This window comes from Salminus brasiliensis, chromosome 20, assembly GCF_030463535.1.
Source record: "Salminus brasiliensis chromosome 20, fSalBra1.hap2, whole genome shotgun sequence".
NCBI classification, from domain to species: domain Eukaryota; kingdom Metazoa; phylum Chordata; class Actinopteri; order Characiformes; family Bryconidae; genus Salminus; species Salminus brasiliensis.
In genome coordinates this window covers 7155101-7182612 of record NC_132897.1, presented here as the reverse complement: position 1 = coordinate 7182612, position 27512 = coordinate 7155101, and the positions used below count along the sequence as shown (strand labels likewise).

The following is a 27512-nucleotide window of genomic DNA, read 5'->3' as shown; positions in this document are numbered from 1 at the left end:
GTTGTGTTAAAAGCTGCGACAACTGTCAAACAAATCACAAACCAACACACACACACACACACACACACACACACACACACACACACACACACACACACATACCCACAAACAACGCCAGGTCAGGAAGAACAAAACTCGGACAAACACACCAGCAGGGAGGTTCAGTTCACAGTGGACTAAGCGGCTCAGTGTGTGTGTGTGTGTGTGTGTGTGTGTTGGCACACTGCCTATCATATCTAACACACTGAGAGATCGGCTTTGACAGGGTGACAGAACACATAGCCATCATCATCGACAGCCAACGTCAGAACCAAACTCTCCCCTCAACTATAACACTAATGACAGCACAGAGTGTGTGGGGGAAGAGTGTGTGTGGAGGAAGAGTGTGTGTGGAGGAAGAGAGAGAGAGAGAGAGAGAGAGAGAGAGAGATAGATAGAGAGAGAGAGAGAGACGGGAAGGGGAACTAGAGATTGGGGCAGGAATGAAAATTAGAGTGGGGGAGAGGAGAGAGGAGGGGTACAGAGAACGTGGGGAACTCAGCTCCGGTCATCTTCACACTGTATCCCCACACTTCACACACACACACACACACACAGCCCAGCAGCACCCAACATTGCCCCTCACACACACACTAAATATAAATCAGCTCTACAGAGACTCAAGACCGGCTGCACCAACAGGCCTAATCTGAGACGATCTGCTCAGTAGGTCATAGCTACACTGATTCCTGGACTGGACTCACAGGACACCTCCTAAAAATAAGGTGCTACAAAAGGTTCTTTGCCATAGAAGATGCTATGGAAGAACCACTTTTGGTTCCAAAAGGAACCATTTTTTTAATTGAGGTGTGTGAAGAACCTTTTTATGGCTTCAAGAACCTTTTCTTGATGTAAAGGCTCTTTAGCAGGGTTGTAGCTACACTGATCATTGGACAGGACTTTTCAAATATTGCTCCAACCAAAGCTATAGAAGACGCCAGCGAGAAACCACTGGTAGTCCTATAAAGAAGCATGTTTGCGTGTTAAGAACCCTTTAAATTCAGTCTTTCTTAAGCTCTTCATGGAGGTTCCTCGTGAAGCTTCTCTATCAAGCAGCTTCACTATGAACAAAAAGTTCAGCATGTGTCCTGAAGTGCTTTACAGAGGCTCCTAATGAAGCTTCTCACTCAAGCAGCTTCATGAAGAACTTAATGCAGTACTGTAAGCCGTCAGCCCTGTTTGCTGCAACCAGCCCATAGAACATAACTGGCCACTCAGGACAAGATCGTTACTACACTACAAGTCCAAAAGTTTGTGGACACCCCTTCTAATTTATGCATTTAGCTACTTTAAGTTGCACCCATTGCTGACATAGGCATGCAAATGCACACACACAGCTTGTCTTGTCCCTGTAGAGAAGTACTACCAATAGCATAGGACTCTTTGGAACAGATAAACATCAACCTATTGGCACCATGATGAATGCCAGGCATGGGCTCGTAGAAAGCCTTAGTCCAACAAAAGCAGGATATTTTATTAATACCCTTGATTTTAGAAAAAACTATGAATGAGTTGGTGTCCCGATACTTTTGTCAATATAGTATACTCACAAGCCATTAGGAAAATGCATTAACTGTGGAGGTGACTTGCAGGTGCAGTGTGAATTACAGTACATCTAATCCGGCCTAATCTTGTTTATCAGCTCTCCTTCTCACACTCCTGTTCAATCGTTTGTTAATTAGCAGCATTAGGTGGACAGCAGGTGTGCAAGCTAAGATAAAGATCCCCCATAACTTCAAACACTCTGCGCTGTGTGGGACGAGGGAGGGAGGAGGCAGGCGTGGGACAAACGGGGCAGCGGCGGCACAGAGGGACAGGGGAAAGATCGCTCTTTCAGAAGCAGAGGCAAGGAGAAACGGTTACTCACGATATTCTGCCCAGCCGAAGGATCAGGAAACGAGGAGTGAGAAAGAGAGAGAGAGAGAGAGAGACAGAGACAGAGTGAGGTGTGACAAGCCTTCACGATTCATCAGAGGAGATAAAAAGGACAGTTGGCTGCTTAGGAGATTAGAAGTCCACCCTCTGACATTAGACCATGCAGTGAAGGACACAATGCTGTTTTCAAATTCTCCAGCTTTCTTCACTGAAGTACTAGTGACCTTGCTAGTCAAAAGTTTGGACTTGTCTTTCCTATTTTTCACATTTAATAATAATAATAATAATAATAATAATAATGAAATCAATGAAATAACACATGGGAAGTGTTTACCAAATCAAAACCATCTTCAACTTTATCTTCTACAGCAAATAAAACACCATTTGTCTTCATCATTTAGCTTTACACACTACTAGCACTCTCTCAAGGAGCTTCATGAGATCTATAAAGAACCTCCTGGATTAAAAATAAATAAATAAAAAGCATATGTGGAGCTTCCTCGAGTTTCATTGAGGCTCCTTATGAAGCTCCTCTCTCAAGCAGGTTCAAGGGGAACTTCAAGAGAAGTTCAGCACATGCACAGCTTCTTGATGAAGCCTCTTTCATAAAGGCTAAAGTTTGGCAGACATGGATGTTCAGGTTCTTCATGGAGGCTTCTCATTAAGCGTTTTCCTCAAGTAGCCTTTTGAGGAGCTTTATTAAAAAAAACATCCTTGATAAAGAGCTTCAAGTTCTTTGTTGAGGCTTCACATGAGGCTTCTCTCAGAAGCAGCTAGGGTTGCAGGGGTGAAAAAGATTTCAGATACATTTTCAGTAAATTACTGGTAACTTTCTGTGGGAACTTTAGCTCTGGAACTTTGGAAATATTCCAAAATGCAAATTTTCCATGGAAAATTTGGGAATTTATTGGAATATATTGGAATAAATAGGACATATAATATTGGATAAGGAACTATATCAAACACTATCATCAATGTACCATTTCTTTGTTAACAGCAGACAAGAAGGCATAACAATACAATTAAATTTACCATGGGAATAAACAGGTAATTATGGGAATTGTGGGAATATGAATATTCAAAGCTAAAGGTGAGAGGAATCCTCTGGCAGTGTGCTGTGCATGTGATGGAGGAATGAACAGTGAATGCAGGGGGTGTGGTCTCAATAGCCCTTCAGCCTGTAATGCACCATGTGCCTGGGATTGAGGAGCAGCTTTGCAATAATTATTTTAGCCAGGATTATGCTTCAGTATATATTTTTTACCAACAATATGGACGTTTCTCACATTTAACTTCCCATTTAATGCCTATTAATTACCTGTTAATTTCTATGGTAAATTTCCCAACTTTAAAAATTCAGCATATGTGGAGCTTCTTCAGTTACTATGTAAAATGGCTTGAAGATGATCAACATAAGCAGAACCTTTTATCAAGGAGGTTCCTCATGAAGCTACATGAGGAACCTTCATGAAGAAGCTGCACAGATTCTGCTTCCCTTTTTGTTTGTGAGCCTCCTCCTGAAGTCCCTTAATGACAACTCTTTCTGAAGCAGCTTCATGAGGAGCCTCCTTGATCAAAGTTCAGCTGTAATTTTTATGGTGGCTCCTCATGAAGCCTCCCACTCAAGTCTTATGATAATCTTCTTGCATATTTCAAACCTGGGGATCCAATCTCATGGCATAATGAAAATAAATAACTGATTATAGTACAAAATTTAGCTCTGAATAACTTCCTGTTCATGGAAATAAACATCTAAAAATGCCTCGTGGAGAACAGTCAGTCAAGTGTCTCCAAAGGTTTGAGTGAAACTGTACAGAACGTACACTGACATTTTTATGTAAAATGACAGCGAGCTGAAAAAGGCAGCATCACGTAGGTCTTTAGCACTTCGGGAAGAAAAGGAGGAACAAACAAGTATGTCAAGAGGCACGGAAAATGAAGCCAGATGGATGGAGATGAAGAATGAAAGAGAAGGACAGTGAAGAGCATGGGAGTGGAGCGTCAGATGAAGAAAGGAAGACAGAGCAGCAGGGGGCTCAGCTTGTGGGGTCTGTCATTAAGTCATCTAGCGGGCAGGTGATAATTAAACAGTCAGGGCAAGAGAAAGCCTGAGATGGCCAAGAATAACCCAGCACTACTGTAAGCCAGAGAAAGGGATTGGAAAAGAGATAGAGAGAGAGAGAGGGAGAGAGGGAGAGAGACCCTGTCCTCCTACAACTTTGAGACTGATGCTCATGGCTTCGTGAGCCAGTCCTGGTCCTGTGGTGCTGAAGTGAAAGATAGCAGGATGGCAGAGCTTAGTGATTACTGAGATCTACTCACGCTTGCATCGTGGTGGTTGCAGTCTGGAAGCTGAACATATTCTCTTTAGGGAACCAGTTGTTGGCCTGCTCTTCTGAAAGACAGAAAAAAAAGACAGAATCAGATTAGGCTGAGAGCATATGGGGGCTGAGGAGATGCATGCAGTAAGTCCTCACGAATGCTAAAAACTCTGCCAGTTCCAGAAAAGAGCGGCTTTCCATTCGCACTTGCCCCCAGGAGAATCTCGGTTGCCTGAAGAGGGATTTCATTTAGAAAATAGGTGAGAGAAGTTTCTACTGGCAGCTCATCTGAAGATTTGGAAATGTATCCAAAATGTCTAGATATAAGTGCACAGAGCTGATACTAGAACAGAGCCGTGTTACCCCAGCGTGTTGTACAGCAGAAATCAAAGCCTTACTGAGCAGTACTTTAGAAGCACTAATGCTGACCCTGCTAGTGGTGTGACAGTTCGGTAAACACAAGTGGTACTATGTTTAAGGGGGCAGTACATGAATAAACACAGTAGGGTAAGTACTAACAGAATTTTTTAAATAATTAAAACATTTTTAAATTAGGCAAGATTACGACGATTAGAAATTCTAAATGTTGGTTTCTATTAAATATCGAGTGACTGCCCAGCCCTACTGTCTAACATGCAAACCACTATCTCAGCCCCTGCTCCATGTTTTGTGTCCAAGTGTTGATAGCTCAGATTTTTAAAGCTCAGCCACATTTCCAACCAAAAGATTTGTCACAGCAAACTTTTAACATATCTAAAATAAAGCTGATGTTGCTATGGAAACTGAAAATATTAGTAATATTTTAAGAACGTCCACAAAACTATTTTTTACATTCATATGTAGTGGACTAACAGTTTGCCGATACCAGAAACTATGTTAAAACCCACACTGGACCTGTAAAAATTTAGTACCATGTGACCGAAATCAGGCTGCATTAACGGGTTGTATTTCACTTCGATATTTGGGTGCAAAAGGATTCGATTTTATCCATCAAGATCTGACTGGAACGGGAAAATGGGGCACTCTCAAGCTCACTTGGAGTCAGACCTGGATGTGAGTCTTCAATCACTCGCCTCCTGCAGCACCTCCAGCACCTGCACTGTTGGAGGAGGGGACTTAACAGTGTAGGAGGCAAAAGCGGAGGAGGGGGAGGGGAACAAACACTACCAGTACCAGGATTTTGGCCATATTTATATGAGCCTGTACGAACAGCAAGGAACGGAGGTGATGACTGGTGTGGTAGGTGTGGGTGGTGAGAACGTGCTCTGATATTATTAGTTAATATTATTTTCCCAATCCCCCGTACAGGACGGCCTCTTCTTCTTCTCCCTTCTCTCACCTCGCTCTTCCGCACACACTCGGTCCTCGCTGTACATCCTCTCTAGCTTGTTGCGGTGCTTGCCCCCTTCACGGGGCGACGTCTCCAGATCAAGTGAGCGCTGGCTGCGGCAGGGCGGCCGAACGCAGGCCGTGCAGTCTGGGGTGCAGTAGTCCTCTCTGGAGCCACTCCTCCTGGAACCCCAGTCCCGGATGTTGTGGGCACTGCCTGAGCTCTGCAGCGGCTGGGAGTGAGGAGGTGTATGGCCATAGTGGTGATGGCCGTGACTATGGTTGCCACGGTGATGGCTTCCTCTGTGATGGCTTCCACGGGCCTGTAAGCAAACATATACATTTTTGGCAATATATACATTTTAAATATATAGCATATTAAAATATATGTAATTTTTTTCAATACTACATGTCCAAAAGTTTATGGACACCCCTTCTAATGAACACATTCAGTGACTTTAAGTTGCACCCATTACTGACACAGATATTCAAATCTAGGAGAAATGCTTCCCTGAACAGTAGAGACAGTTACTCCAACAAAAGCTTGATAAACTTCCTTTAATACCCTTTGTTTTCAGAAAAAAAACGATGAGCAGGTGTCCCAATACTTTTGTCCATATACGTGTAGGTCAGGATTTTGGATGATCACCACTCCATCGCATCCCCAACTACCCAACTCATCCCAAAAGTATCGGATAGAGCACCAACCATCATTTCAGAATACTAGGGGGTGTTATACCCCTCATATTCACGACTGGCATTAGGCATTTTGCCAATAGGTTCATGTTTGCCTGCACCAGAGTGTCCTATTCTATTGGCAAAACTTCTTCACATGGACAAGACAAGCTGTGTGTGTGTGAGTGCACATTTGCACATCTGTGTCAGCAAAGGGTGCAACTTAAAGCAGCTGAGTGCATTCAATAAAATGGGTGTCCACAAATATTTGGACATACAGCATACTTATGACATTTTATTTGCCCAAATGCCCACTGCACAAAACTTAAAGTTAATATGGAAGCAGAATGCAGAGCAGAAGACCTACCAGGTAAAGCATTTAACATTAGTAATGCTATTAATTATGCAAATATAACATATAATATGACAATAACAACAATAAGGACAGCAGCATGCATGATGACAACGCTTTTAGGATAGCTGAACTTAAAAATTGTACATGCCTGTGAGCCGGCAGGTCTAGGCTGCTCTGTGGTCCCCTTCAGCACCTCCAGCTCCAGGCTCTCCTCGCTCCCCCGCCCGGCCAGCATGCCCCCCTCTCTGGTGATGGTGTATACACGTGCTGGTTTCCCTGAAGCCTCCACGGACCGCGGCTGCTGCTGCTGGGGCGGCTGGGGCTGCTCCTCAGAGGACAGGCTCCGCTCGATGGAGAGCCGGCGCTTGGAGCTGGCAGGGGCGGGCACGGGCTGCGTGCTGGGCTGAAGCTGCTCTTGGCTAGGCTTGGCTACTGAAGCTACTCTGGGATACGGGTGCAGGTGGTTATTGTTGTGCAAGCGGCTGATGTCTGGGGACTCAGCGTCCTGGCCAATGAAGGTGTCAGACAGCAGGTGATCTAGAGAGAAAGAGAGAGAGAGAGAGAGAGAGAAAGAGAGAGAGAGAGAGAGAGAGAGAGAGAGAGAGAGAGAGGGAGTAAATCATCTGAGATGAGTACCGTCTTGGCAACAGTCGTTTAAGCCCAAGGGAGCCAATAAAGCTCTTCTCTAATGAAAGAGACAGGCACGAGAGAGAGAGAGAGAGAAAGACGGTGGACGCTAAAATGACACAGTTTGAGGAGGTTGAAATGTGGTGACCAGAGGTGGAGCTGCTTTTAGAGGGCCAGAAGGAACGTTGAATAAATTCTGACTTATGTACGAGTGCCTTAATGGAGGTCAGAAAATCTTAAAAAGAAGGATTCGACCCAGAGCCGGAGCCACAGCACTGGAAATCGTGTCGGCAATGTAGCCAGTATTTCAGGTGAGACATAACCACTGCCACATGGACACGACCAATCAGAAAGCTTTGATGCTGAACTGTCCTCTAGTGGATGCTTAACTGCTTAACATCCGTGCCAAAGAAACGGACACATGGAAGTATGTGGGCAGAGACGGTTTCACCATTTGAGCCATGATGAGCCTGGCTGATACTGTAAACACAGAGAATTCCAAGACAATAAATGGCATACTGAAGTGCTTGGGCCGGGGTTCGGTGGTCACGCGGCCTTGCCCCCTGTCTCTACCGTGCATGCTCTGGCTCCAATTGTGCTCTACTGCACAACCGCAAACAATGGCAGCTTCCATTTCGTCCGTCTTTTGGCTTCTAAACATTGTAACGAGAGCGAACGGGATGTACAGCCCACTCTTATATACAGTCTATGATTTGAGCAGGAACGGGAAGAAGTGGACCAGGGTGAGGAGTGTGTGTGTATGTGTGTGTGTGTAAGTTCTGAGTGCATTCTGACCTGATCCGTTGCGGTTCTCAGGGTTTGCGTGAGACAGGTACTCTCCAAATGCTCGAGCTGCTCTAGAGAGAGACACACACACAAAAAATCAAAATGAGGACACACTTATCACTAACACTGTTTACATGTCCTTATGGACAAATCAGAAAACAGATCAGCACCAAAAACAGGCCTTATAGGCCTCGTCTCGCTCCTTTCATTGATGCACCATGTAGCCTTGGGCTGATAACTGATATTACTGAATATCATGATCATTTATGGAAGTACTATAATTATGCAAATGAGCGTTCTTTCATTCTCTTTAACTTGTCACATGATTTGGTTTATTGTTTTGCCTAAATACACCTTTCAAATCTGAACAATACTGTTGCTGTAAAACAAAACCTTTAATCTCCAATATAGCAACTTTACAGGAGAGCACAAGCAGTATTAAGTATGGCATGATTAAAAAAAACTAACAAAAAACAGTGAAAATAGTGAAAAACATCAAAAAATGAAAAATGAAGGGCGGGGGGGGGGGATTTTATGCTACAGTGACGATATACTGCTCTTAATTAAAGGCCTCTATAAGCTAATGAAAGGCCTCTGCAACTCATTAACTTCAACCTTAGCTAATTAACTACTTTCAATGCTACTCAGAAAGATGATGTAGATTTTAGTCTGTTAAGAAATACACCACTGAAGTTGTGCTGTTATACTTAAGTTGGCATCAAGCCGATATTAGGAACTCTAGGGCAGGGCTGAGCGATATGGTAAAAATACTATTTCATAATATTTAAAGTCATTTTTCACAATTTTTATTCATTTCAGTTATACAGAAATCCAGCTTACACCCCAAGTTCCCTAATATAATGGCAACTACAGAACTCTATTCTGGGGTCCATGCAAACAAAACTAAAGCTAATAGAAGCTGTATTACAGTAGATATGCTTGTCCAGAAGTTGGTCTGCAAAGATTATAGTTAATTAACTAAGTTAATTAATTAACTAATATTAGAGGCAATTTTATCCACATTCTTATAGCTTTGCTTTCGCAGTAGGTCAAGAGCCTACCTAGAATCATCAGGCACAGGGCAGAAATACTCCATTGACAGCCAGTCCACCACAAATGACCACAAACAAGCATTTACTCACTCCTAGGAGGCAATTTAGCACAGCTAATTCACCTACCATGTGTTTTTGGGACAGGCAGAACACACCAAACTCCTCACAGGCAGTGACCACAGCATTATTTGAACCACTGTGTCCCTGGATCTGGCCACTGCACTAATGCGCATTATGGTAATTACGTGTGAAAAAATTTAAGCTACAGGGTAACACTCGTATGTGGTATTTTGTAACTGTAGATCACAGTTGCCTCACTTATTATGGTAGCTTTACAGCCGCTAAATCGTTAGCATCATGGTTGTGAGGTCTGATATGACTGCATATCCGGCCTACTGCAGTTGAACTGAACAGTGACCTGAAAAGAATTGACTGCAGACAGTGATTGGTCATTGTTCACTGAAGGGGAAAATGTAGGAAAAAACACACTGTTCCTGACCGCCAGCAAACAAATGCCTCACTGCAGCCTTCCGGAGAGTACCAGCATCCGAACGTCGCAGCTGAAGGTTATTTTTCTGGCTGTTTCTCTTTGGGTTTTCATCTTTAGCAGTTCGGTACATTTCAGCCGGAACTGCTTTGTCAACAAGATGCGCCTTATTTCACTTCTGAAGGGCACAGCCAATCAGAGCGGAAGTCATTTACATAAAGCAAATTTATCCTAGGGCACTCCTTCATTCATATGGAGCATTATACCTTACCTCCTCTGGCCTGTTGCCAGTGTTGATGGTCTGCGATTTCACACTTCCACTTTAATGTCTAATATAACGGCCGGCTTTTATTACAGTGCTTCTCACAATCCCATTCCCACAGTGTAAATACCGCATTGTGATTCTGCAGCCATGATCTCTTTATGGACCAATTTCCTCTATTGCTCTCTAGCGCGTGCCCGTCCGTGAGGGCCACAAGCCTGGGACAATATCAAGTGTTCCTCAGCCGACGAAAAACTGCTCGGCTCAGCGAAACAGGAAAAGCCATTAGAAGATAATGTCATGTGCCATGGGCTCCTGGTTAAATTGGATGTGTGCGCTGTGGCCCGCCCGCCTTCCTGCCTGCCTGCCTTCCTAGCTACCTACACATGGCTGTGCACCACGCGATCAAACCCCCCACGACACACGGCCTCCTTCAATAACAGGCAAACCCAATGAGACGTGAAGCAGGGAACTGAGTCCAGCTTTGCTTTGTGACGTTAGGTCACACAGAAGAAATGGCTGCAGCTGGAATCAATGGGCCTGTAGCAAACAGGATGATCCGATACTCTGATGTTAGGGCTCACTGATTTCTAAATACACGTGGTCATACACTGTATGGACAAAAGTACAGGGACACCTGCTCATTCAGTGTCTCTTCTGAAATGAGAGGCCATATATATTACTGGCAGTCCTTCTGCCCCTAGACTAGATAAGCTATGTGTATATGTGTGTGTGTGTGTGTGTGTGTGTGTATGTATTTGCACATCTGTATCAGCAATGGATGCAACTTCAAGAAGCTGAATGCAATCCATTGAAAGGGTGTCCACAAACATTTGGACATATAGATTAATGAACGATTATTTGAGCTGATCAAGTTGTTCAGTTGGCTCCCCGGTTTGAGTTCCCCTTTATGCTGCTTCCATGCCACACAGTGGACAGGGTGGCGTCCCATGACTACACATACGGCAGTCGGTGAACACTTAAGTACTAAATATATATCAAAAATACATATATATTATATTATATGATATATTATATTACAGATTCAAAATGCCAGATTCAATCAATTTTGTATTGCCCAGCCCTTTCTAAGTGTTAACGTTCATACAGAGCTCAGTTTGGATCGATAAGAGCTTATTATTGTTTTTAATATGAGAGTACTGATAAAATCTATGTGATCTATAATTTATATATTCATATGCATGTTTTTTTAATAATTGTCCTGTTTTACTACGAATTATAGATGCACAGCGCTTTTGTTCTTGTTGGATGCGCTGTATTTTCCTCCAAGTGAACAAGCAAGCTCACACAGAACCTAAATACCTTAAATTGCTTTTAATGAAATAACTTCTGTTCCTATCCCTGTGTTTTCATGTTGAGTCTCCAACACGAATTGTCCTGTTGTGATGTCATTTGCATATCAGACTAATGAGCAGTCCAATACAAGGCTGTCAGTTACAACAGAGGTTATTTGCATAGATCTCACTAAAATGCAGTTTGTTTACTTCTAAAGGATAAAGAGGGGTTGGAAGAAGCATAATTTAAATAAGTCAGGAATAAATATAAATATGGGCCCATTTAAAAGTCCAATAGCACTCTGAGTGCTTCAGGGCTCCCGAATCACTGAGCTTGGAGGGAGAGGTGCTTTTTTAAGGAAATGGGGCAAGAGAGACTGACTGAGATGTTCTGCAAGGCCCATTAGAGCGTCCTTGCCTTCATTCCGGTCTTGCTGTACTCATCAAAGCGTAACCACAAAGTGAACTCACATTGATTCTCACGTCAAAGGAGGAGCCAAGTTAAATATAAATGATTAGGTTGACCTCTGTGACATGATATATGACAAGCACTGGCAGTATAACATAAATCACTGTGTAATCAACAGCTATACGTAAACTTGACAGCTGCATACCAAGCATTTAGCGCTGGTGCTGGGAGAGCTGCTGCTTGTTACAGTATACAGTCCAAATGTTTGTGGACACCCCTTCTAGTGAATGCACACAGATGTGCAAATGTACAAAGCTTGTCTAAAGACATAGCTTGTCTAATCTCTGTAGAAAGATATTGCCAATAGAATAAGACTCTTAGGAGCATACATACACACTTGTTATACACACACACACACACACACACACATATATATATATATATATATATATATATATATATACACATATATATATACACACCAAACTTTAAGGTCTAAAATCTAAAATATTAGGCTTATATTCCAGATAGTGGACAATATTACAATATACAGTACATTTCAGTCCATATTGCTCACCCACAGGTGTGTGTGTGTTCCTGCAGTATGCTAAAATGTCTGCTGCCGGTTCTACCATTGCATCATAAAAAACGACTGCGGCGCCCACCAGAAAGGCTGAACTGTGTCCTCACTGAAAACTATCTTTCTTATCTGTTCCCTCCCAAACGTATTTCTGCTGCTGAGCCCAGTGACCTCGCTCTAACCACGAGAGAATGAGAGAGTGTATCACTAAATCACATGTAGAATTCTTCAGATTTATCATCCAGGGCATCGCTAGTCTTCACAATCATCCTGCAGATTCATCTGCTGCTCTCGCTCCGCCGTCGTCTGCTAGAACGCTCACGATTGCAGCCCTAATTGCCTTCATGCACTGCTCTGGAACATGCGCAATCTGTCTCCATCAGTTTCTCTCTCACTCACAGACACACACACACATACACATACTCCAGAGCTAATGATAATACCTTCCCACACACACATGCTTCTCCTGAAGGCAGAACTCTTTCTACATACACACACACACACACACACACACACACACACAGGCACTCCTGATTTTCTTTATGGCCTTGTGGCTCTTCTCCATGATAACTACATTCTCACACATGCATATTTTTAAACCCATTAGGACTTGGGGTCATGCATGTCATGTATAAGATACATGCAGAAGAAGAGAGACCACGCACACACTCCAATCTCGATCATTGGAGCTGAGATGGAGTGTGTGTCCAGCTCTCAGTTCCTAGGTGTTCACATCTTTGAAGACCTCACCCTAAACACCTCCATGCTGGCAAGAAAGCACAGAAATGCCTCTTTCTCTTTAGAAGGCTGAGGAAAGCAAGGACAAAGACAACCATCTTCACCATTTGGCCTCCCCCTCTAACCCATCCATGCAGTGAATACACACATACACACTAGTGAGCAAACACACACATACAATGGACAGTGAGCACACATGCCTGAAGCGGTGGGCGGTGGCCAGGCATCAGAGCAGAGCTTTAACAGAGCTTTAACAGGCCTTGCTCAGTGTTACGGGTCATTTAGACACTGGGTATCAAACCCACAACCCTGTTATTAGTAGCCAGGTGCTTGAACCGCTGAGCCCTCACTGACCCAACAAGCTCATCCATCTCACCTCACCTGCATATACTGATAAACTCTATCTACCGCTTGCTCACAAACTGCATCTCTCCACCGCTTCTGAACGGAAAGGCCTTCAGCGGGCAGTGAAAAACCCCTCCATTGAGAACTTGCAACAATAATAATTCTCTGGGGTGAATAAGGAACATCATCAGACATATTACCCACCTGAAGCACGGACTGTTATTACTTCTAGCATCAGCTTATAGCTTATTTCACTCCGCTGTCAACATCATCAACAGCTCTCAATAACACCAACACCCCCCTCAGTGGTGGCTCAGCGGTTAGAGCTCCGGGATATCGATAACAGGGTTGTGGGTTCGATTCCCGGGCTCGGCAAGCTGCCACTGTTGGGCCCTTGAGCAAGGCCCTTTACCCTCTGTGCTCCCCGGGCGCTGGAGTTGGCTGCCCACCGCTCTGGGTGTGTGTGTGTACTCACTGCCCCTAACACATGTGTGTGTGTGAGTGTGTGTTCACTACCAGATGGGTTAAATGCGGAGGACACATTTCGCTGTACAGTCCACACTGTACAGTGACAAATACGTGCACCTTTACCACCATCATACTGCTTACATTACTGTTAAATTAACTGCTCGATTATGCTCTATTTCGTCCGGGTTGTGCTGATGATCTTCAGCTTCACAATATTCACTGCGTATCCTCCAATGCTCCCTATTTTTACACTTGACTCTAGGGTTGGGCAGTATCCACTTTTTCACACCACTCTACCGTCTCAAACTACTACCATGGGACTAGCATAAGCTGTGCAAGTAGAGTAGATGATCCTCCGTTTAAAAACGAGTGTCTGAGAGAGCATAGTTGAGCGACTGCTGTTGGAGTGACAGCTAGCTAGCCAAGTAACAGCCTAATCACCACAGCAGATAACTGAGGTTCAGATTACATATGTTTTACCTTACCCATCAGTGAGCTCCCACAGCGCCCCCACCCTGTAGCTCTCTTAAATACACATGAATGAAAGAGCTACGTTGTCTGTGTACTGCACAGACACAGGATAGAGATTCGACACAGACATGTTGTAAATGTGTAATACTGTCCTCATTTGGGGATAGTCATGTTTAAATACAGCCCTTTTTTATCCAGCCTAATCCTACACAGCTCATCAGTCCATCACATTTTGGAGCCGGAACATTTCATAAATAAATAATAACTGTGGCGATGACTGAATGAGCTCAACTGTCAACTGCGCTAATGTGGTTATTGGCACATCCCTATTTGTCTTATAACCACACATTGTTCACTTTAGACATCTGACAGATAGACAGACAGATAGATAGATAGATAGACAGACAGACAGATAGATAGATAGACAGACAGAAAGATAGATAGATAGATAGATAGATAGATAGACAGACAGACAGACAGACAGACAGTCAGACAGATAGATAGATAGACAGACAGACAGACAGACAGACAGACAGATAGACAGATAGACAGACAGATAGATATAGACAGGCAGACAGACCGATAGATAGATAGACAGACAGATAGACAGACAGACAAAAAGACAGATAGATAGACAGAAAGACAGACAGACAGATAGATAGACAGACAGACTGATAGATAGATAGACAGACAGATTGACAGATAGACAGACAGACAGATAGACAGACAGACAGACAGATATAGACAGACAGATAGACAGACAGACAGATAGATAGATATAGACAGACAGATAGACAGACAGACAGATAGACAGACAGATAGACAGATAGATAGATATATAGATGAACTGATTTACTCTGATTTTACTACAAATTGACTTTTTTTAGAGGTAAATTATTAAAACAAACTCTCTCTCTCTCTCTTACACACACAGACACACACACACACACACATCCTTCTCTCACGCACTCGGAAGCACACAAACCCGTAATTGTCAGGCTGTAGGCAGGCTGTACAGTCTCAGCTATCTCCGGGGACATGGCAGAGATGGAATTGCTGTGTTGTTGATGCAACGAAACGCTCAATAATTAAACACCAGTCAGCACGTGCACGCAACACACTCTCCCTCCCCCTTCTCCATCTGCTCCTTCCACTACACTCTGCACTACTGTACTCCCTCAAACAATGTGCGATGCTGAGATGAGGGGCTTGCTGAAAACAAATGAAAACACAGGGGGAGAAGTGTGTAACAGGTAAGACAAGCGAGCAGCAGACTCAGTCGTACAATTCTGAGTGTTGGAGCACTACTGACTTCCAGTGTAAATAACTGGCAGCGCAAAATGACATTTTTCCTGTTGTTTTATCATTCTCCCCTCAAGCAGTGAATGTCTCTCAGTTTACACCATTAAAAAAGACTATCTTTGCATCTCAAAAATAATAAAAGCTTGGTAAGACTTCTAGTAATAATAATACTAGAATACGTCTCCAATTCCACAAACTGATGCATGTGAGAAGCACACTGGGGTCAGATTTTAACGAGTTAGAGGTGAAAAAGACAACGTCTCTGGGTGTATCAGTGGCGGGACGTTAGGTACGGGGTTAAAAATGCCATAGAATGTCTTTGAGTATTTCATTTATTTATTATCAGATTTTTCGCCCATTTTGATTTTGGGATTCGAACCAGCGATACTCTGATCATAGTGACAGCACCTTAGTCCTGTCCATGACCATGTTTATTAAGTATCGTATTGTCGTTGGATGTAAACGGCAAACTGTAAAATGCCCAGATGCGGTTTTACAAGAGCATTTACAACCCTGTTACTTTGCCACAGAATAAAACATACCTTTCGTTTTTTTAAAGAATAAAAAAATAGATAAGATCTGCTTTTATTGGCTGGTTGACGGCATCACAGCCACAGAACAAAGCTTAGCCAAGCCTAGTGTAGCCTAGCATAGCCTAGCATAGCATAGCCTAGCATAGCTACTTACGGGAAAATATTGCTGTCCTCTCTAGTCCAGTCTGTGCCAACATGGTGCGCAGTTAGCTAGCAGAAGAGATTGTAGTAGGGTTCGATAGGGTTAGCCATAAGCCCAGCACCTGGCTAGCACCCATCTAGCATCCACTCACTTCTCTGGCTTCTCCTTAGCCATCACAGCTCTTGCATAGCAAGTACCATGTAATTATTCCTGAGTCTCACTAGAAAGTACTGCTGTCATCTGTGGAGTATATATATATATATATATATATATATATATATAGCTACTTAAGTTTAAGTTGCAGCCATTGCTGACACAGATGTGCAAATGCACACACACACAGCTTGTCTAGTCCCTGTAGAGAAGTACTGCCAATAGAATAGGACTCTCTGGAGCAGATAAGCTTAAACCTACTGCCACCATGTCTAATGCCAGGCATGAACTAGCAGTATAAAGCCCCCCAGCATTGAGCTGTGGAGCAGTGGAAGAACTGTGTTCTCTGGACAGATGGTTGCTCCATCCAAACATTTTGGGGTGAGGTGGGGTAGTGACCCTCCAAACTCCTGACCACACTAACACTCTCACTCTTAATGCTCCGAAAATCCAACAAAAACGTTTTTATTTGAATACAATAAACGAGCAGGTGTCCCAATACTTTTGTCCATATAGTGCGGATGTATTGTGCAGCTTTAGAGGCTACTGAATAAACAACAGCTGTAAACCCTCTGACCTCTCTATCCTCTGAGTCCTTTAATCGTTGGCTAGCTGGCTATTAGTACTTTTGTAACAGTGTACTGAAAGGCTGATTGCAGCCTAAGCACAGGGCACAGGCAATTATGCTCCATTAATGGGGGATATCTTCCTGACCCTGAATTTTAACTGGACGAAAAACAAAAAGCTGCTCAGTTGGGAAAAATTAAAGCATGAATAAAACATAGCATGAAAATCACTGAAGAGTGTGACAAATCTCTCTCTCTCTCTCTCTCTCTCTCTCAACCTCTCATGCCCTCGTACTTATGTCTGCTCTGTTTGAACGCCGCTTCAGGGAGCACCTTGCATGTTTCCAGCCATGTGACGGAGGCAGAGAGCGAAAGAGAGGCGGACGGAAGGAGGAAATAACAGCAGGGGATGGAGGAATGGGGCTGACGAAAGGAAACAGGAAGACAGTGGTGCGAGAAGCAGACGCAGAGAGGCAGAGAGTAAAGAAGAGGGTTCGAGAACGAGGTGTATGCCGATCAGGAGCAGAAGAACAGAAAGAGCTCGGAATTGGGCGTCATCTGTGGACACTCGGCTGAAAGCGCTTCCTCAGACAGTGGAAGGGCTCCGCGTGGTGATACCAATAGTGCACATGCATACAAGCTCCAGATACAAACACACGAGCACATACCCACCCACACACAAGCTTTATAGCTGTACAGTCTGTGCCTCTGTCAGAAGAAGGTAGTAAGATGTTACTTGCCCTGAGTTCATTGAGTACGTAGAGTCCCAGGGAACATAGTGTAAAAATCTTACTACTGCTGCTATGATCAGGAAACTGAGCGCATCATCCAGCACAGACATCCAGCATAATTTGCTTGATAATGGGCTGGAGAGAAGCCCATAACAAACCCAGCTTAAAAACTATACATATATAATTAACCCACCCCTAGCACTGGCAATGCTCCCAAGACGAGGAATACCCCCCAAATGCATGTAAAGCCAGCCACCGCCTCTTTTACGGCACTGCCAGCTCCACCACGCCAGCTAACAGACGCCTGTGCCGGCCCACACTGCTTAAGAAGTGGCATCGTATGCTGGGACCTTTCCACAGTGCTTGTCATTTCACCCCATACGTGAGACACAGAAGCAGCTTCTGGTTGCTTAGCATTGTAAAATGTGGTCAAAATTATTGGGACACCTCTTAATTTAAACACTGGGGCCAGCGTGGTGTTTCTGTGTGTAATAGGAGTCACTGTTGCAACAGCAGTCAGTTGGTGAAATGTCCTCCCTCAGCTGTGAGTGGTAATTTTTAAAACGTGGATGTGTTCTGGAACCACAGCAGCTCAGCCACCAAGTGTCCGACCACGTAAAGGTGCTGAACTCAGAGCATAGTGCAGAAAAGTCTCCAACGCTCTGCCGACTCAATAACTGCAGAGCTCCAGACGAGAAAGGAGGACTAACTTCATATTCATGCCAATGGATTTAGAATGGGATGTCTAAAAACCTCCTGTAGTTGTAATAGGTGTATAGGTGTCCCAATACTTTTGTCCATTCAGTGTAGTTTGCATACTGCTTAAATATATAAAAAATGTTGGTTCTCTGGGACTTGTCTACCTACCACATCCAAATACAAGCCTCTATATAAAGGCACAATGGCAGCACTTGTGTAAAGAGCCACACAGATGAATGAGATGGACCCGCTGGAACCACGGCTGGAGCCACCAGCAGCCTGCGGCACGGTGTCGGGCTAATTCAGGGAAAAAAAAAAAAAAAAAGCACAGTTTGTTCCTCAGAGCCCCAGCTTGGCCATACGCCGCGTCTACGTGTGACATGACCTCTTTTTCTTCTCTCCTCCTCCTCCTCCTCATCACACTCTCACACCCTTCTTCCTCTCCTCTGTGCTAATCCCTGGCTCCACACAGCCGTAAGTGAGCAGCAGGACGAGGTGAACTGGTAAACAGCAAGCTGGCTCATTTGATCTCCTGGACTCTTGTTCTTTAGCTCTCCCACTCCTCTCTCTCTCTCTCGCTCTGTGGTTTTTCCTCTCTCTCTCTTCGCCCTGTTTACATCCATTTCTCATTCCCTCTATTCTTCAATGTTTCTTTCCATCTCTCTCCTTTGCTGTTCTGTCACACCATCTCTCATTATATATGTGTGGCCAAAATATTGGGACACCTGCTCATTCATTGTTTATCCTGCTTTGGTTGGAGTAACTGTCTCTACTGTCCAGGGAAGAAGGTTTTCTACTAGATGCTGGAGCATTGCTGTGAGGATCTGATTGCATTTGGCAACAAGAGCGTTAGTCAGGTCATAATGTTGGACGATCACATCCTATCACCATCACTCTTTAGGGCTTTATACCCCTCTAGCCCACACCTGGCATTAGGCACAGTGCCAAAAGGTTAATGCTTATTATACTGCTCCAGAGAGTCTTATTCTATTGGCAGTATTTCTCTTCTTCTTCAGTACAATGAAGGTTCAACCATGCTCCAGCACCCCTGAACCAGATAGGGTTGGGATCCCTGCTCAAGGGCCCATCTGTGGCAGCTTAGTGGAGGCGGGTGTTGAACTCACAACCTCGTGGCCAATAACCGTTAAGTGTGCACATAGTGTTTACACTCATTTTTTATTGCAATCAACACAACTAATCAACTGCAGGTATTAATATGTAAGTAAGCATATGTACCTCATGGATACAACATCTGTTAGGGCTGTTTGTGTCTTTGCTCTTTATTTATTAAGTCTGAATGCTACTTTTACAGCATGCATGCTACTGAAATATTAAATATTAAGAGTAACGTACGCTATAAGTTTCTATTTCTCTCTCTCCTGCGCCGTCTCCTCCCTGACCACACTGCTCTCGCACCTAGCTGATTGTATCTGTTACTGACAGCGAGAATTTATGTAAGATTACAGTGAGAACAGCAGGCTGACTCAGTGTTCTCTCAAGATTGACCATCTAGCATCACCTCTTCTCACGACAGTCTCTTCACCATCACTTTATTGACTGATTCAGGTCTAATGACAGCACTCAGGATGCTAAGGAAAATGTTGTTCTCTGGACTGATGGAGCGCCATCTAATACCTTTGGATGAGTTGGGGGGGGTCGGGAATGAGGTGGGGTGGTGATCATCCAATAACAGCCAAATCCTCACAGTAGTGCTCCAAAATCTAGTAGAAAGTCAACTACTCCAACAAAAGCATGATTAACTCTTCGATGCCCTTGATTTCAGAATAAACAATGAATGAATAGGTGTCCCAATACTTTTGTCCAAATAGTGTAAGGTTCTAGGAACAACATGCTCTCACTTTATAAGGATTGTATATTTTAGCCACTAGGTGTAGGATCAGGGTAAAGGTTAGAGAACCAAAACATGGTTCTTCTGGGTTCATTTCAAAGAACCCTTATTAAGGCTGCTGGCAATCAGCAGCTGGAGTCAGGGAGAGCACAATTGGCCTTGCTCTCTCAGGGGTATGCTGATGGCACTCCTAACGTGATGTTGGTGAGCACAGACGTCTGTTAACTGTTGTATTGAAGCTCGGGTGCCACGCTTTCCTTAGAGTGTGCTGGCTATCTAGTGATGCAGCATCTGCGGCAGATCGACAAGAGGTGGTAGCTGGCTTTACATGTGTCAGGGGAGACATGTGCTAGTCTTCATGCTCCTAGTGTTGTTGGGGGCATTGCTAGTGATAAGGGGAAGTTCACACAAATGAGGACTGGCATTTTAAATTGAGTAGAAAATGAGGTAAAATTATAAATGAATAATTAAAAAAATAATCCTTATTGTTCATTAAAGTAAATCCCAGCATTGTGTGCAGCCTGTACCCGTCCTTTACCAGAAAGGGGTGAGTTATGTAACTTCATGAAACTCTAATAGCAGATAATTCCAAAAAAGTTACTCATTATTTTTCACAACTTGATTATGAACCATTAATTTGCTCTCCCTGTGCACAGCACTCTTACATAAGACTCTTCACACAAATATAGAAATACACCACAGTATTAAGGGGGAGTAACCACCCCATCACAGATAGCACACAGTCCTGACCTGGTGCATCACCCTGACACACACATAATGGTAATTACATGCTTCGTCTGAGCCACGCGGCCGCTACTGCACGACCACAGACAGCTTCATCCTTTCATTAGCATAATTACTGTACATTCAGCTATTTACAGAAGTACCTCCACCCTTTATAGAGCTCTAATCAGCTTAGCACCAAACCTTAAGACATGTATATATATATACACCTATCAGCCATACCATTAAAACCACTGACAGGTTCTGTAAATAATACTGATTATCTTGTTATAGTGGCACCTCTCTAATGGATGGGATATATTAGGCAGCAGTTCTTGAAGTTGATGTGTTGGAAGCAGGGTCAAGGACTAAATTGTGATGTCTAGACGACTGGGTCAGAGCATCTTCAACATGGAGGTCTTGTGGGGTGCTCCAAGTATGCATTGGTCAGAACCTAGCAAAAGTGTCCCAAGGAAGGACAACCGGTGAACCAGCCACGGGGTCATAGGCGTCCAAGACTCACTGATGTGATCCATGGAGGCTTCACCTCACAACTTACTGAACTTAAAGGGTCTGATGCTGATAACGACTTGGTTCCAGATACCACAGGACGCCTTCAGAGGTCTTGCAGAGTCACTGCTTTACACCTCGACGGGTCGCAGTTGTTGTGGTGGCACAACTCCACAGCTAAAGGCCACCCTCATAAAGAAGCAGCCTACACATAGTCTATATGTCAAAAAAAAGGGGGGCCACCACATAAAATAAAGGTTCCTGCAATCTTTTGGATTGGTCATATGTTTCTATGGGGAATTTCATTCATCCATTCACCTTAGCATCACACAGAGATGTGCTTCTATTATCTACTTGGAAAGTGAGGAGAACATCACCAACCCACAGGTCAAAATCCAATATGGCTACACTGCACATCAATAGTGGTAAAACAGTTGTATTATACACTTTATTTGCACTTCTGTCTGTTTATGTCTCATTAAAATCAGTCATGCACCCAGTTGAACTTCTTTCTTGGGGGGTGTTACAATGTTGTTTGGATTTGGTATCGCTTACAGTAAGATAAAAAAATTAATAAAAATTGGGCCATATTTTGGTTAGATTCACCATAGAACACACTGGTCAACACACTCCGGTTTCTTTTAAAACTGTGTACAATTATCGTAATGTTTAAGTGGAACGAGATTCAAGGTAAATGGAATAATGCAGCAGAAATTCATTCAAAGGTTCTTTGGGGAACAAAAAGTGTCTCTTCAGTGGCAAAGCTCCGAAGAACCATTTTAATGCCTTTAATGCATTTAAAGAATCCTGTCGGTTTAAAGACTGTTGGTTAATTCATTGAATCTAATCTCATCATGAATTATTATTTTAGAGCATACTCTGCTTTTAGTCTTCCTGATTCCTGATTAAACACTGTAATAACCCCTAACTACAGTTTCCTATAAAAATGAATGTGCTTTACATCGTTAGTAGAGTGAGGAACTGTAGTGTGGGCCCTCAAACAAGCCCTGGCAGTTTAAGGGGTTAAATGGTGTAATTACAAAGATACAAAGACATCTGCACAGTGGATAGTGATCGAATAACCTTGAACTGCACCTGTTTCAAATCTGTTAGGCCGCTGTCTATACAGTATGTAGCAGTGATTCATCCACTACCACACTCCAACACGCAATCGAGTGCTAATTTCCATAACAATGCACACTGTCATCACACTGATCGGCTAATACAGATGTCGCTGGCACTCATTACTGGATTGCGTGTGGAATATACAGGACTACACTGGAAGCTTAAACCTATTTTTGGAGCGCAGTCTTAATCATTTCGTTTATTTCAGACGTTCACTGAATGCTTTGACTAGTCACAGCCGTCCTAAATTAATGCTGACAACTATATTTATATCCTGCTTAATATGAAGTATATATCCTTCACAATGATGAGTCTGCAATTTTAATAATGATGCTTATTGAACTGGTTTATGGCAGTAAAAACAGTGAAAAGACTGTGACAGATCTGTTTATAGCCTGGCATTACCCAACAGCATCCCAACCCCCCTTCCATTGTGTCCCATCCCAGTCCCAACACCATCTTTGCATTACCTAACACCTTCCAGACACCATTCATTCACATATGTCCCAACACAGCCCCTCTACAAACACCATCCCTTTTCCACCCTGACCCCCTTCCTGTGTGTCCCATCACATTCCCCACACCATTCCTTTGCATTATCCGACAACAGCCGCATCCCATCCTTCAGCACCGTCCCCTTTCTATCCCGGCATTACCCATACCACCCGAACCCTAGTCCTGTGTTCCCCACCATGGCCGTATTCACCTGCCCGTGGTCACATTTTGGTTGTTACATCACAGGTACTGGATTATTTTCCTGTGTTAACTGATGCATCCCTGTGTTCACCTATCCGACACTGTGCCATGATAACCATGGTGTTCTGACACTGCATTATGTCAATTGTAGGACTGCCCAAGGAATCAGGCCCAAAATGTGTTAATGCTCTTCTTTCAAAGGAAAGAAAGGAGCAGCTTCCCAGAGGTCATCAGTGTCCGGTCCAAATGCCACACGGTTTGAGAAAGGAGCTCCCACAGTGATGACCCCTGGATGTGACAACACTATTACCACCTTATTACATCAGCAGCTGAGCGAGAGAGGAAGAAGACTGGATCTCGATCTACACATCCCCTGTAAACAGAGGTAAACCATGGCCAAGGCAAAGACACAGACATGGCCACTCACATACAGGAGAAGGTGTTACAATCCTGACCACCTCAGTAGAAGACTAGAGCTGTAGACTCAAGGCAGACAATTTCGTACAGCTTATTGGGTTTAGAGTGAAGTAAGTACTTGCACATAGGGGTTATAATTTAATTAGGTCAGAAAAGCAAAAGAGCTGTTTGGGTTAACATGGTAATGTACTACTTACAGCAGCTTTATGCGAACACTGGGATTTTTGTCTCCTGGGCTCCCTCTACAGATTGGGAGTGTAATTCACACTAAAGGATAGTGAAGTGATAGAAGCCTGACAATTTTACACAAATATGACTTAATTTAAGCAGCCTTATGCAGCTCCATAGTGCAGTAGCATCATTCCAGACAATATACAAGAGGCAATGACAGATATATATATATATATATACACAGAAACCTATGTTTGGCTGAAGGTATCATAGTGGGTTGATTGTGGTTATTTGAAGAAATGCAATTATATTTGCATGTTACATTTAGCCATTTAAGCTGATACCCTTACCAAGACCTATTATCCACCTGTGAAACCAATCAAAGTCAAACTGATTGATTAGAGCTGGGTAATATGATGATAATTTATCGTATTGTGATAATATTCTTTAATACACTCTCCAAAGCATATAGAGGATATTAGAAGTGCTTAATAAACACTGATCATTTGCACGTAATTAGATGCCTTTATTTCAGCAGTATCTGAAAAGTAGTTTTTAAGAATCTGTCACTACTGATGTATTTAGTCTGTGATTAAATGTATCGTGATGATTATTGAGTATCGTCAAAATGTCTTTAAATATCATCATATAGTATTTTAACCATATCGCCCAGCCCTACTGGAGGATTCTATAACCTAGAAGACAGGAGCCATGACGTAGCTTGATCTGGTTAAATAATAACTTATTTGTTTAAATAAGAGCACAATAAAACGCAGAGGTATGCTATGAAAAAAAAAGTGTGAAGAAAAGTGTGCTGGTGATTCCGAAATGAGGTGCAAATGAGCAGAGAGAGAAAGGTGCTAACCTAGGCACTGCCTGATCGGGGAGTCTTCAGAGAATGTCAGAAGGATCTGCATGACTGTCTACTGAGGGGCAATGACACTAAAGCAGCAACACCTAGCCTCATGGGCATGCTTTTATTTTAAGGACGGAAATGTGAAGAGTTGACAGATGTTAAAGACATCTACGCTGGCGTACACTATATGGACTAAAGTATTGGGACACCTGCTCACTGTTTCTTTGGAAATTAAAAGTAATTCATCCTGATTTTGCTGGAGTAACTGTCTCTACTGTGCAGGGAAGGTCTTTTTAGGTTTGGGAGGATTGCTGTGAGGATCTGATTCCATTCAGTGACATGAGTGTTAGTGAGATCAAGAGGCTGGATAATCACCACCTCATCTCATCCCCGACTACCCAACTCATCCCAAAAGTATTGGATAGAGCATCAACCACAGCCAACAGCTTCTCAACCACACTTGATTATCAGAGTTATGGCCCTCTCTCTTGAGCACTGATTTACCAAACCAGGTGTTAAATACATTATAAGGACAAAAGTATTTGGATACCTGCTCATTTACTGTTTCTTCCAAAAAAAAAAAATAAATAAAAAATCAAGGGGAGATTTTGTTGGAGTAACTGTCTCTAATGCCCAGGGAGGGGGTTGGAATTGGGCTACAGATTTCCAATAGGTTCCAATGGTGCCAGTATGTTCATGTTTAAAATAAAGGAGCTACAAAGGCTTCTAGCATGAGAGTGAGTTCATAGAAGAACCACCTATAGATCTTTTTCACCTATAAAACAATTTTCTCTAAAAGAGATCAATGCCTGAACAACCTTTATTCACAGCTCTTTCACAAACATGGTTCATTATGGAACCGAATATGGTTCTTCTACGGCATTGTTCAAAGAACCTTTGTAACACCTTCATTTTCAAGAGTGTAGCTGTAGCCCCAATTTCCACATTGCATAAACATGTCAGCATCTTTAGTCATGAGAAGCTGAAACATTTGAAGCCAGTATGTGAGAACCAGACATTTGTCTCTGATTCTCGCTGCTACTGAAAGCCGGGAGAAGGGATCTCAGCAGAGGAGTCCCATGGGAGAACTTTCAGAGGTTATGGATCAGATGAGCCACAGTGTTTTGATTGCTCTGTAAAGGGGAAATGTCATATGAGGCAAGAGGGGAGATGACTAGAGCTTGACTTCATGCTGCTGATGAAACTGACTGTGACAGGAGTCATCCATCCAAATAAATGAATTAGAGAGAAAAAGAAGGTATGGTAGGAAGGTAGGAATGACACATGACCACAGCCCATAATCACCGTGAGTCTGGACAAGGCCAACAGATGAATGTGCTTTACTGGTTTGGGCAGCAATAACTAATCACTACTACCTGACACACTGACAACACATGGAAATGTGACGGCTTTAACTTGGAGGGGATATTTATTGTCCAGGTCTCTTGGTGTCAAAGGTACGGTGTGACTCTGGGAGATAGCTGGGCCCTCAAACGTCGCCTACGCTCCCCTTTTAGTGGGCGGCATCTGTGTCAGACAAGTTAAGGTGCCATTCACCCAGACAAAGAGACTGGGAGGAATCAGAGCCGACAAAAGGCAGGAAATGGTATTAGGGTGAATTATAGAGATAACCTGACACCCAATTCAATCACAACAGTGAGCCAAGCCTGAGCCCCTATTGTCTGTCTGAGATTAGAGTTTAAAAAGTGCCTCAGTCACTCATTTATGGAAGCCTGTATAACCTTTCAGGGTGTACATTTCAGTTAGATGAGACACCATTTAAAAGCCATGACAGCAGTTAATGAGATTAAATGAGGCAATGAACGAAGAAAGAGGAGAGGGAGGTAGAGAGTCAATAGAAGACTAATGTTATTATGATTACCTCTGTAGGGTCAAGAAAGGTCATGTCTTACAAGAAGGCCTTCACAAAAAGGCTCTATATTACAGGTATTAATATACTAATACACAGACTAAAAAGCAGCATGTAGAAGTGGACAATATGTTAATTCCCTTACATCCACTGAAATTAACACTTTAAAGTAGAGATGGAAAAAGAATATCGACCAGCTAAGTGTTTAAAGTATTGGCAGATTTCCAGGCGAAATATCAGATTAGACCAAAATTCTCCAATTAGTCGATCCTGAGAGCCGATCAGATCATATTCACGAGTTACGGATTACAACTACAGAGCTTTCACACGGCTGGAGCAACCCAACAGAGCTAGTGTTGATCCCAGTGCTCGATAGCTGAGTTCCAATGCCTAGGCTGCAGCGGACGTAGGCTGCATTTCTCGGCCGCTACATCATACTGTCCCGAAGTGAAGGGGATTCACGAGCTCTCCCAGCTGGTGTTCAGGAATTTGATAGTGCTTTTAATGTCGTTGATTCCAAGACATAATGTACATTTTATCCTGTACGATAAAATGTACGAGAAACCTGTATGATGATGCATCACCTGGGAAGGTTAATGAGGCATCCAGCATCTGGTATTGACAACAGACTGACTGTACTTAAAGATAATCACTGATTGTCGGTATCGGCCCCCAAAAACACTGACTGGTCCCTGAAGAAGTCCCTGAAAGGAATCAAGACTCAAGAAGAACAACACCCTACACAGTGTTCATTTAGCACTGGCAAATCTGCTGTATAAGACCATGAGAAAGAAGCACTGAAGTAAAAGAAAGATCTTTTTAGGCCCATTTAACTGAATTTGGTTTTATATGTAGAGCACTTGACTTGACTTTAAACATAGACCATGACACAAAGCTGAAAAACCCTGTATCTAGCCCCCTACTGAGCATCCAAGGGTGACCGTGTCAGTCCCTAAGGGCATGAGGATGAACCACTAGGAGGAGCCAAGACCCAAACGGATGTTTTTTCTAAAAACATAAGCAAAAACGACTGAAAAGAACCATGATTCACAAGG

The 27512-nt window shown here is 43.2% G+C and overlaps 1 protein-coding gene across 1 annotated transcript in view; it reads right to left on the bottom strand.

The window, feature by feature from the left end:
• nsmfb (NMDA receptor synaptonuclear signaling and neuronal migration factor b) overlaps window positions 1-27512 on the bottom strand; it is a 64456-nt gene that overhangs the window by 34817 nt on the left and 2127 nt on the right. The window contains exons 2-6 of the mRNA XM_072664481.1: window positions 8017-8078; window positions 6743-7131; window positions 5575-5887; window positions 4237-4309; window positions 1907-1912 (exon numbers count right to left, since the gene is read on the bottom strand). Of these exons, the coding sequence (XP_072520582.1) occupies window positions 1907-1912; window positions 4237-4309; window positions 5575-5887; window positions 6743-7131; window positions 8017-8078 (843 nt within the window). The remainder of the gene's footprint in view (window positions 1-1906; window positions 1913-4236; window positions 4310-5574; window positions 5888-6742; window positions 7132-8016; window positions 8079-27512) is intronic.